We start from the raw sequence: 13212 nt of genomic DNA on the forward strand, positions 1-13212 counted from the left end.
AGTTAAAAAACGTCACAGATGCTAATATATTAATATGTGTAAACATCTATCTCATTACTTTTAATTAAAATACAATTTGAACTTTTGTATAGAAATGTTAGGTAATGAAACCAAAAAAAATAAATAAAAAATATTGCAATGTGCTTCTGGCTGGATTCGAACCATTATCATGAAACCCTCAAAATATTCTTAGTCCCTGTGCTTAACACTACAGGCTAAAGCATTGAGTATCGAGTGGAGGTTTTATTAGGGGTGTGCTACCTTAATGGTCGCATACTTCAGGAACTGTACAAATACATTTCTATATTCCCCAATGTTCTTTCATATTATTTGTACACTGGTGACACGTCATCTTGTTTTGAGTAATAGCTGGATTATACACTCAATTCGCCCATTCTTAATCATCATGATTTAATTTCAGCTCATATAACTGTCTTAGAAAACAACACATTGCAGGGAATGTGTATCGGTTTAGTGGCAGTGAACTGCTACTACCATTCTTCTTTGTGATTACGCTTGGCTAGAAAAAATCGCAAATTGGATTCGCACGCACGCAAGCACGCATGCACGCACGCACACCTGCTTTGACTGTAGTCAGTGGCAAAAGTACAATAAATGAAGACAAACTTCATCCTGCAATGTTTATTATGCTGAACACATGAACAGATACAAATTAACATTATTGACGAATGAAACGAGCACAATTACATGTACCGGCACACTGCCGACCTAATTCTATAAAAACAACTTTTTCAGTCCCTTCTCATTTAAATGTACTTTGTCTCGCATGAACTCGGCTGGAAAACGTATGTGGGGAAGCCGCAAAACTTCAACGAGCTCTCTCTTCCCCAGCAACTGGTTAATTCGTGCGCGCTGGCTTGCAAAAGACCTGTACCCCAACCCGTCCCGGAATGCTCCACGCTCCCCAATCTCCAACACCAGGATGGTAGATACACCACTGTCAATGAAGTCCTGGGCAATGTGAAGTACGGCCGCCACTATGTCCTTCGGTACGGATGTAGTTGTGATATCATTGCCGCCCAAACTCACTACCACCAAGTCCGCCCCGTACATCTTCACCTGTTTCAAAAGTCCTGGTTTGGGTTTGGAAGCTTTCATCCCGCCCGCACCAAAGAAACGCACCTCCATAGGCACCTAAAAGAATACATTTAATATTGTAAATGGCTTCACAGTCGTTGCCTTTGTAATATTCTTTTCAATTATCACCTCATTGCACCTAATTGTCATCCGTATATATTCAATTGAAGTAAAACATAATATATACAAAACAGAATATATATGCGGCCTTTCAATTATAGAATTACTACACAACTTATGACTGTAACATTTCACAGTGTGCAAAGTGCTTAAACATCACATATGAATACATAATATATCATTGTACATTCAGACCTAATATTTAGTACGCTTAATTAGGTTGAGTCATTAAATCGTGACAGTAGGTGTTTACAAAAAGTCTACAAGCTGCACTCTCACAGATTGACCATCCTAAAACTTTTTAGTACGAGTATATTGGCATGTCGTTATATGACAACTAGAAACAAACACGTATAAATCGCCGATGTAAGCTAACTAAATAGGAAGTTAGGTTTTACTGTACATAGTGAGTGAACATGAAAAAACAACGCACCTTGAGGTCCTCATTGCAGAATGCGTCTAGTCGCCAGACGTGACTGTCCCCGAAAATTGCAACTTTCTTCATTTTTAATAACAAGAGTGAACACAACATACATGCAATATATTTGAACACACCTTTATATATACTGACAATCTGACGATTGTGCTCAAGCCATGCCAAGGTGTTAATTCTGCTACAAACACTCATTACACGGTTCTAACTTTGATATATCAACAAGCGCTTTCATTAGGTACTGCGAATTCACACCCTTTTACCAAACACGTGAAATTTAACATATCACGTTCTCAAGGTGTTCCGACTTTAATTAGCCAATTTTAAAATCCATATTCGCTTTCAACTATTCCCCAAATATTCCTCGCCTTTCTTTTTAAAAGCAAATGCTTACAACGCTTTTCCTAAAATGTATTCACTAAATCTATATTGTACTATTATTATACCAAGAACAATACGAATATAATTGATAAAACATACATATATATATAAATAGAAACACTGACGTGCAATGTACTCTTAAACTGCATTGCATTAAGAAATAAATATTCCGACTTCAGATGTTTCTCTCATACACCGCGTACTCTTACTTGTTACCTTCGTGTAAATAAAACAGAACAGATATTTTATTAAGACTTGTACAACGTACATCATCTTCTTAACCACAAATGAATAATAAATAAACAAACACATGGTATGACATAGGTTATACATAATATGAAATAGAATCATAAATACATTCAAAAAAATATTCACATCAGGTGAGGATGAACAAAACTATTATAATTATAAGTGAATATTTAAAGTTTATCTTCAAATACTCCTTTGTGTAAATACAAGATTTAATTTCTGGTTCACAGGAGCATCCCGTTTTGAACCTGACCGCCATTGGGGTTCAATACACATCGTATTATAGTCATCAGTGACAGCATGGTTCCAAGTACTGACCGCACGATAAGAATCTGTCACAGCGGGGTGTCATTACTGATAGGTAACGGACATGGACCAATATCTCACAATGACATGTCCATATCGATATTGAGACGAATATTTCATGTATGAATTTAAATAGTATGCTTTATGATATTAAATCTTATATTAAGCCTTTATTCATTAAATACACTTTCCTATCATTGTCATGACAAATGTTAAAATATGTTGATGATTCTTATTTAGGTACAGTGATGGTATTTATGTGAAAGTGTGCAATTTGCATTTCTTTCTTCGCGAGATTGTGCAATGAAACATACCAAGCGATTCCACATAACAGTTGAGACACATACAAATCGTTATGATACACATAAGAACAATTGTATAAATTAGGCACACAATTGTTAGATATTCTTTTTCTTATGTACAAGTGATTCAAAGGTAATATTTCTACTATTGATACAACCTTATTCATTGTGATTTGACTATAATGTTTTCTGGCTTCATGTAAATGACCGTCCGATACTCGTATTGGGTATCATATGAATTGTAGTTAGAAATTTACATTATATCTGCCGCCATGTATATATGTTTTGTATAGGACCTCATTTGCCATGTTTATGGTATGAGAGAATAAACCGTGTTTGACTTTGACTTGTAATATAATCAACTCCCGCTTGATACCAATTATTCACCTTTCTCGACACACAACTTGTTCACAATACGCAATTATTATTTATCGATTAACTTATACAGCACCATTTTTAACCACACGTTCAAATGCGCTTTACAACGAAATAAACGGATAACTTATTACAGGAAATATCAATAACAAATAATACACCTTTAAAACATTCAATATACGATATACTTAAAATACGAATAGCAACCAAACACAATGAAATGTGATATTGAACTAGTCGTTAAAACATTAACATATATGAAATTAAAAGGACTTCCCGGGATTTAGCCATCCCCCTCGTCCGACTTCCACACACCCCTCCACCCACCAACAACTTTGGCATACAGGACGACCAAAATGAAGTATTAAATATCGGCGTACACACCCTCGCATACTTTTTTGTATACGGTAAGGTACGACCCTACCCTCCCTTACCTCTACAATTTGAAATGAGATATGTGAAAGTAGTATTTGAGACTTCTTCGTAGCCACCACCCCCTCCTCCGACTCCCCCACCACTCTCCAACCAACCTCAACCACGACATACAACCCACTTAAACACAATACAGTTTTAAACCATACTGCATACTCTTGTGTATGTACTTAGAAATATGAATGGGGTTCCCGGGGTTTAATCACTCCCTGCCCCACCCCAATTACTCCGACTCCCCCACCCCTCTCCAACCACCAAGATATACAGCATACAACCCACTAAAACACAATGCAGTTTTGAAGGAACGGCGTAAGAACCTCCTCGCATACTCTTCTTTTGTACGAACTTTTGAAAATGAAAGGTGGTCCCGGGTTTTAGTCACCACGACCCCCATCCCCACCCTCCCCAGGCTTCCCCACCCCTCTCCAACCTCCAACAATTACGGCATACAACATTCGAACACAATAAAGTAGTAAATCCGGGCGTATTAAAGAAAACGCTATATACCTCAGAGAATGGAAGGGATTTTCGGTATTTACGGGGATTTTCGGTTTTTTGGTAATTCCACCGACCGCTCTTACGGAAAGAGAATGGTAAGTTGATAAGTGTTTAAAATACATATTCAACGTTTTTTTCGTTTATTTTTTATGACTTTTGTGCAGTAGTATAAATCGTCAACCCTTTGGATGAAAAGCAAATAATTTATCCGGATTTTGTTCATCCGAAACTAAATCACTAGTATCAACATCCGGTGTAATTTTTGCTTGTATTTTGGAGAAACTCGATTGATTTCTAGCAAGCTTGGTTTACCACTACATCGTCGCTTATTATTATTTGGTATGTTCCAATCTTAAAAGGGATTTGCTCCCTTCACGTCTCAGATTTTAATAAATAAAAGACGAAAGGATACAAATGCCTTACATTTTGTTTGTCATTGTCATGTCATTAGTCATTCTAATCACCTTTGAATAGCAGAACAGAACAAACACTATCACCAATTCGTATTGTGGCTTTTTGCATGTGTCTTAAATTCTCATATTTGATAATAAATGCAACAATAAAATATTTCCCTTATTCTGCCACAGTAATATGCACCAGTCAATTGTAACCATGGCCCCCAGGTATTGTCTATACCGGGGATAGCAGGGGAAATGGGCCATGTTTTTACCTTCCAGGTGGACCGGCAGTGCTGAGTGAATGCGGTGTTATTGGTTTTTGCGCAGAAAACAGGGAATGGGCCTAACCTAGGATGTCCCCAGGGGCATTTGACGGGGATCTGGTCATTTCGTAACCTTACCATTTCGTAACTGCTGAATCTTGGTTATTTCGTAACCATTCTGTTAGTCAATTCGTAACCGTCCAGAAATCAATTGCTCATATGGTAACCACCATTTAACAACGTGATAAATAGTACACTTAGCACCTCGTTAAGTGTATTGTTCGAACCTGGATGTATATGGCACAGCAACCAAGACACCAATTGGGAGACATTACTCAAATTCTCACTAGTAGCAAGCCAATAATTTATGTTACTCAATAGTTATTAGATATATATATATATATATATATATATATATATATATATATATATATATATATATATATATATATATATATATATATCATGCTAAATTAGACATGATTTGTTATACTACCAAAATATGTCAATTATTTTATTACATTTTGCTTACTTATAAACAATAATTTGAGACTGATTGCGATGTATTTTTGAGTAAAATTACGTTTACATCAATGATCATTCTTGATCTATTTCATTGACTATATTTGTTTGAATTGTTTAAAACGAACAAAATTTTGTTCTGTTCTTTTCTCAATTGATCCATATTTTGCATACTTTATATCAGAAACCGACAAAAAACAGCCTAAAATTATTAGTTATGGTATTAATTACCAATAACAAGATACAAAATTAAACATATCGGCACATTTTTAATACAATAAGCATATAAAAAGCACATACTCTCATTCGGCAAGCTCACTACATTTTACAATACTTCTATGCAATTTAAAAAAAATGAAATTCTAAAGTTATATGGTCTATATATTTAAAAAGTATTGGCTTAAGGTCACAATTCCTCTCAATGGTAGAACATCTATGAATTAAAAAACTATTACATTTAATATTCAGCCTACTTATAATATTTCCTTCGCAACATAAAAAAATGGCTAGTGTGAATGTTTCTATTTGTCATAGTTTCAGAGTTTATTGGCTAATCGCACTACACTATTAGGAATAAAGAAGGAATACAACTACTAGATTTAACTTTGTTTATGTTGTTATTTTTATGTTTTATACTTACAGTAAACTTATTTTGTAAATTCAAATGGTATTAAATTAATTCCTCATAATTATAGGAGTCAACGGTTAAGATATGACCATTCGATTTCTTAACGGTTACGAATTGACTAACACAATGGTTACGAAATGACCAACAATGAGCGGTTACAAAATGACCATAATTCATTTGAGAGGGCTTTTACCAGCTGTTTGTCTGTGCAGAGCGGGAATTTTACCTGGGATTGGCTGGACCGAAAGTCAAAGTCCCCGCTATTAGCAGGACCTTGGGGGCCCATGCTGCAGTTGACTGTTGAATTATTTGGATTTTTTCTTAACTTTACGACACGCCCCCCTACAGTATTTTATAGTCAAGTTAAGTAATATTTATTTACAGAAATTGGATAACTTAACAAGTAAAGTAAACTGTACTGAGCTTTTGAACAAACCTACATACTTATAAATCAAAATTGATATGTTAGGGTCTACACTGAATAAACCCAAAATGTTAGTTTTGATTTGCTAAATTCGAACAGTATTTAGTCTATCCACACAAAATTTACAGGATCATCAGGTAACAAATTTTCTAAATTCTGTGACCAAAAAAATACTGTTCAAAATTGTGAGTATTCATTTATCTTTCGTTCAGTAAAGAGCATGCAATGGCATAGTGGCTGGATTAGATAATCTGACAGCGGTGCTGGACGTCAGGAGTTCGAATATTGTTGTGAGTTCAATGTACCAAAAGAATACCTTTGGAATACACAATTATCTATAAAAATGGCAGAGCAAATTGCCCATATTGTAGTAATGTCTTGGATAACTTGGACACAGTAAGCGGTTCACACCCAGGGAAATTCTCAGATAAAACAGTGCCTATAAACTTGAACATTACATTTTTCATTGAGACAATTAAAGAAAATACATTATTGCTGATCTTATGAAAACAAATCTTCTAACATTCAAATATTTAATTTGTTGGATGAACTAAGGTTTATATTGATAAGAGATCGCTTCAGTTGGATTTAAACTAATCACCAACAAAAATATATGCATTTAAATCACACAATGTAAACAACTGCGCCACATATCTTATCTGTATGTTTTGGGTTTTTAAAATTTAGCAGTTAAATATAGATAAGCATACTGGTAGGTCTGGTTGGTCTGTTGCTTTAGTTGCTAAGTAAACATAATGTCAGTGATTTCATCACTATTTCTATTAAAATATCAGTTTTCTTCTTCAGGGCTTCTCACATTTGCACCATTTTTTTACCAATTGAATCATAAAAAGATAACAAACACAAGAACTTAACACTTTGTGAATATTAAAGGAATGTAAGGGGTCAGATTTCAGATTGCTCATTATTTCTGGAACACTAAATACTTCATTTGATTGTGTACACTGCACTTTCTTGTTAAGCATACATCCAAATCATTTGGGTACATTTTGGCAGAAAAACTGCTTTTGGATTTATACTGGTCATCAAAACCGGCACTGACGAAACATAAGACGTGTTTAATTAATGTGTGGGAAAGAGGTTTAAAGGTGTCGGCCGACAACGAAAGGCTTGCGGGTTGCAGTACCCGTTCAAGTAGTTCTTGAAAAAAATGATTCTCTCAGGTAGCATTTGATTATGTGTACATTGTATTCTTGTATGTATTTTCAAGTTTACACATGATTTATATAAGGTTTGTATAATTTTAGTTTTATTTAAGTTTTAAAATTTTGACATTTTTTTTTAAGATTTGCCTGCCCCTATCTGAACACTTAAATTCTTGGCCTTTGGACTATTGTCTGCAACTTCAAAACACACTTTTTGGAACAGGACACATTTTCCTGATATTTTATCCAGTTTGACTGCAACATAAGTTGTATTTATCATTAATTTAAGTAAAAAATGACATTTATATTTCCATAATTACCTGGTAGTTATTTGTTAATTTGTTTTAATTCATGGATAGTTTTATTGCGAGTGTCATGGAAAGCTTGAACTTTTCAGTACACAACATGCAAACTGAGAATGAACTGTGTGTGCTGGCTTTGTGAACAAAAACGCAAGGCGGCTATGGTAAGTTGCGTCAAGATATCCATGGGACCCCCGTCCCGTCCCCCCCCCCCCCCCGACACGCAATACAATTCGTGTTTCGCTGATCTGTTGGCTGGGATCAGATCATCCATTTAGGGCACTCTGCCATGAATGTGAGGGAGTTTAAAGCTATTTCTTATTTTCCTGTGTAACTATATTGATGTTTGATTAAATTTACGCCGTCGTGTTACTGAGTAACCATTTGAAATTGGGCCAAAATCATCAAGCTAGAGCTTTGCATAATCTTTTTCAAACTTCTGGGAGATTTCTGCTCTTGAAAGTATTTGCTCGCAGACCGCCTCAAAGTTACACTTTGTTCAGTATTTAAAGCTTTCAGATACACTTTTTGTTAATTGAGATCTTAATGACGCTACATTGTACTTCTAAGTAAATAGATGCTCAAAGTAACAAGATGCTTTGGGTGTTCACTGGGTGACAAAGGCTACCCTGTATTGGTTGTTTCTTTTTTCTGAAAAGATGTTTCTAGTGAATTGCCAAGTTGCAGTGGTTTTGACGCCACAGAACCAGCACAGCTCCATGACAGATATATATATATATGTTTTCGTCATTGATGTCGGTACTGCTGTATTGGTGGCCTCACAATTTCTGTGTGGAAATGTCAAATGATACACTCATAACTGCGTATTTCTAGCATAGCTTTCATAAGTGCATGGCCATTCTCTGTCATTTTCAGATACACTGTGTTGTGTGTGGATAAGAAATGCAGAGTGGTACCACCAATCACCTAAGCCACCATTCCCCTTACAGACAAAAGGCTCATGGGGACAGTTCCTGCAGTTTACAGCAAAGCTCTCAATTGTAGCCCTACAAACTTCAGGTAAGTGATAAATCTGGGCTTCAAGATATCTCTGTACTTACTTTAAGTTTATACTTCATTTGAACAAAACTTACAATTTCAGCATCAAAATCCAGGTTTAGATACCAGACCGAATCTTGTCTCCTTTATTAAACTTCATTTCAGATGATCTATAAGCCACATACATGTTCACTACTTATGGCGGATAAGAACTTTCGCAAATTGATTATAAATGCGTTTTCCCAGATATACACCCTCCTCTTGCAGATACTGCCCATGGTGAAGCTTGGGTGCACTGGGCCGGTTATCCAGCCGTGTGGAATCAACATCTCCAGCTGAACTTGGGCCGGGAATTATATGAGAATCCTTAGCAGCATGGTGAGCTTTTGTGTATTTATTTCCAGGCTCGTATACCCGTCCAGACTTCTGCGTTTAAGCTTTCCTTTCGTCATTTTTTTTAAATAAGGTATCTCAAGTCTTTCAATGAAATCACAACTTTGGAGGCTAGATTTAAATTAAGGAACCATTATGTGTAGAAAGCCTTTTGGGTGATTTAAAATCAAATTAGTATAATTATAATTGGCCTTGTGGACCTTTCATTCTTTACTTTGGTAAGAGCCACTTAAGTATGTAAGAAGGGGGAAGGGGGGGGTTACAGATGTGATAGTAAACAGTGTTTAATAAGGTATATTTGTTTTTATTTTATCACCATTTTGAAGGTAATGATTGTGTTAAATCAGGGATAAGTTACAAGTTTAACACAAACACTGTAACATGTTCTTTATTTCAAATAAAGCTATAAATTATCTCTGGAGAATTTAGTCTGATTTCCATTTCTCAGAAAATGTAGCTGTCTAAGTGCCTATTCCATCAATGAGTATCACTGTCTTTAAATTGCTGTTGTGGTACAGTTTAAATAGCAAAAGTTTTATGGCCCTGCTTGTTTGCAACTCCTCATTCATTTTTGTACAGCGAGAAAAGTAAGGGAATTCTAGAGATTTACTAGTATTATGGATTGTTTTTCTTGAGTTACACAGTACATAAGGAGGAATTAGTGTGTACACAACTCGTCATTTTATTCCTTTTTATTATTTATATATGTAACATAGATGTGTACAAGACTTACGGTACTGTAGAAACATAACATAAAAGAGCTCACTTTGATTAATTTTCTCAAAAAAGATATCTTTACTGTTAAAGTAAGAACTTTTACTGCATAGTAAGTAATATCTTCTGCTCATCTTTATGACATCATTACATGGAATGATGTCAACTTCCCAAGACACATTTCCACATGGCGCAGCTCATTTATATATATTGCTGATGGATTGTTTAGAATGGGACAGTTTTAATTGGACATAATGTTTAAATCGCCATTTTACAGAATGCCAGCCAGTCATTGCTGTTCTTTGCATTGCTGAGGAGGACAGTCCTGCCAACATAACAGTTTGTTCAATAACAGGTAAAAAACTGGTCTCACTTTACATTTTCAACCACTGTTCGATCGTAACAATTATCGAAGAACCGGCTAGTCTCAATCATGCAGCCACTCTAATTAGAGTCAAAGAACGATATAGATCCGGATACAAGCGTCTAGATGATCGAGACTAAATTGGCAACATGAGAACATTTATTTCACTTCCTGATTCTTGAAAATTACGTGAACAAATCCCATTTAAAGTTTGATTAATTTTCGGACAAATGTGTTTGTTTTAATTTGCCTTCTACTTAAAGTAAACGTATATATACTGGGCAAGAAGTGCTGAATTTCATCGTGAATGACAGTGATTACCCAAAGTTTGAATTTGGTTTGGACATGTTTGATGGGAATTCAAAGACATTTTTTGTCAGCAGTCTTATATCACAGGTTTCCATGCATTTTCGCATAAATTGGTTCATTCCAAGATAAAAATTATAACCTTTTTCAAAATGTTCAATCTGTGAGAGTGCAGCTTTAATAGACCTGTAAAGACTTGTCGATGTGAAACTTAACTCTCAATCAAACTATGGTAAAAGATCAAATGTGGGGCTCTGTGTGCGTCATAGACTGTGTTAATTTTTATGCCCCCACAAAGTGGCGGCATATAGGGTTGCCCTTGTCCGTACGTACGTCTGTCTGTCTGTCTGTACGTACGTACGTACGTCCCGAAGATTGTTTCCGATCTAATTCTTGAAAACTGTTTGTCCAATCCTCACCAAACTTTAAACACATTTTTGTGACCATAATATCTTGATCAAGTTCGATAGTCATGGAAATCGCTTCAGTCATTTAGGAGTAACGGCCCTTTTTGCCAAAAATACTTCAAAAATATATGTTTCCAATCTAATTCTTGAAAAGTATGTGTCCAATCCTCACCAAACTTTACATACATGATTGTGACCATAATATCTTGATCAAGTTCGATAGCCATGGAAATCGCTTTTGTCATTTAGGAGTTACGGCCCTTTATTTGCAAAAAAAGACTTGAGATTATCCTGAATAATCATTATGGCTTATTTTCTGTGACAAAAAATCGAATTGGGGGCATCCGTGTCCTATGGACACATTTCTAGTTATTTAATATGATGAAGAGCTAGTTAAGTTATCTTTGTTAAAAGTCTTCATTTGAAGCAAAAAATGTTTCAATACCCTGTATGAATTTTCTTCACCGGATATTGATTCATAAAAAACATTGCTCCAGGGTGCGGAGCTATTTTTTCCTATATGTCTATATGGAAAAATCTTCTCCTCAGAAGTCAACTTTGTTCCCCAATGTGCAAGGCACAATCTGTGAAAATAATTTCAATAAAAGTCACTGATTATTATTATTGTTATTATTATAAATAAACTTTTACTATTTCAGGAGACAAACAGAAACACAGAGGTGCTATACATTTCAATGGAAAAACAAAAGCATCTCCCATCATTTTGGCGTGGCTCAGATCAAGAGGAGAATTTCAAGAAAGGTAATAACTGAGCAACTAAGAACATGCAGGTTGCACCGGTTACAGTGTAAGACCCATCTCGCTTCATAAGAATTGATAATCATCAATGTATTAAATCAAGAAATTGAAACGTAAGTGTCTTGTCTTTTGCAGTGTTTTTGAAATAGAATATAATTTTTTAAAAAAGACTAAATAATTTTTTAATATGATTGTGAATATGTGATGTTTTCTTCTGATCATTCTCTCTCAAAAACCAGATACAAAAAACATGTTTGCATTTTTTGTTTTACTTGTAAATATAGTTTTAAGGTTGTATTTTAGGAAAAGCTTTTTATTCTGCTAAATACAAACTTAAATATTGTAAGAGTTATGGCCCTTTGTAATTTTTAAACAAATACATTTTTTTCTTCATGTTTTTGTAAGCCCATTATACAGGGACTTTTAATATTTTCACCAGCTGCATTATAAAGTCAGACCAAAAGTGTTCAGTAAGTGTCCAAACAATAACTAAGTTAGAATCCTTTCTCAAATCAAGTGAGCGATATAGGGCCATCTCTGTGTTTGTCTGACTAAAAAACAATAATCAATCTTTGAGGTAAATTGACAAATATTGTTGTAGAATGTTTTGTGAAGACATACAATTGGATTACTTTTGTGTCAATAGGATTTAGGTTTCTGCACATAAAAGATATTTAGAATAGCATTTGGGTCAGTCGGTTTACGTTCAATATTACTGATAGTATAAGTGGAAGCAGTGACTTAAAATTAATTACCAAACAGTTTCTGCTCAATTGCTTTGAGTTAATTAACATACGAGTTATGAAACTTGGAATACTAGTTCTTGGTGGCATAAATGAAAGACCTTGTTTTGTCACATTGACTTGTAATCAAGCACTAACTTCCTCTAAAAAAAATTCAGGTGATGGTTGGCACACACAAGAAGACATAGATCACAGGTGTCCAGGCATATGAGTAGACAGGAGTTTCACACTCTGCCAAACTTACTTCATCAGAGGAGCAGAAGGCTTCTCAAGATCCCGCACTGCACACTTAGATATAGTCTTTGACTACAACAAGGTGATGAAAGTACAGAAAGGTCCAATTGAAATCAATTCTGTGCTGCGTCATTTCTTCATTCTGGAAGTCGATGGACATAATTTATCATGGCATCAAGTGTGCAGTTTGTCGACTATCAGCAGTCTTGTTCACCAGTTGTGCAACTTGAGCTGGTAGCTTTATTGCTTGAAGCCACAGCATAAGAGGGGGAAGGTGCAGGCTCATCAAAAAGTCTCAAAAGTTGAAACTAGGAAAAGAAGTTTGTGAAAACAATCGTTAAAATGATTTGGTTTCCTTTGAAACTTAATACATACTATGTGTATTTTGAATGAATT

General features: G+C 35.2%; 1 protein-coding gene and 1 long non-coding RNA gene across 2 annotated transcripts; one reads left to right on the top strand and one right to left on the bottom strand.

The window, feature by feature from the left end:
- Positions 1-735: 735 nt before the first annotated feature.
- On the bottom strand, positions 736-2065 carry LOC128221442 (uncharacterized). Its single transcript, XM_052930050.1, has 2 exons — positions 1652-2065; positions 736-1155 (listed from the first exon to the last, which is right to left on the bottom strand). The coding sequence occupies exons 1-2, from the start codon at positions 1844-1846 to the stop codon at positions 736-738; spliced, it is 615 nt and encodes a 204-aa protein (XP_052786010.1). The 5' UTR covers positions 1847-2065.
- Positions 2066-10288: 8223 nt separating this feature from the next.
- LOC128221100 (uncharacterized) lies at positions 10289-12892 on the top strand. The gene is made up of 3 exons (XR_008258889.1): positions 10289-10358; positions 11740-11842; positions 12741-12892. It is a non-coding gene; the product is annotated as an uncharacterized LOC128221100 (long non-coding RNA).
- Positions 12893-13212: the final 320 nt, after the last annotated feature.

This window comes from Mya arenaria, chromosome 16 (genome assembly GCF_026914265.1).
Source record: "Mya arenaria isolate MELC-2E11 chromosome 16, ASM2691426v1".
Taxonomy (NCBI): Eukaryota; Metazoa; Mollusca; class Bivalvia; order Myida; family Myidae; genus Mya; species Mya arenaria.

Bases quoted from the DNA above. Each gene is read 5' to 3' on its own strand.
- LOC128221442 (XM_052930050.1), bottom strand. From the start codon at position 1,846: ATGAGTGTTTGTAGCAGAATTAACACCTTGGCATGGCTTGAGCACAAT. The intron at 1,156-1,651 runs GTGCGTTGTTTT...GTATTCTTTTAG, and splicing joins TCTGCAATGAGGACCTCAAG to GTGCCTATGGAGGTGCGTTT.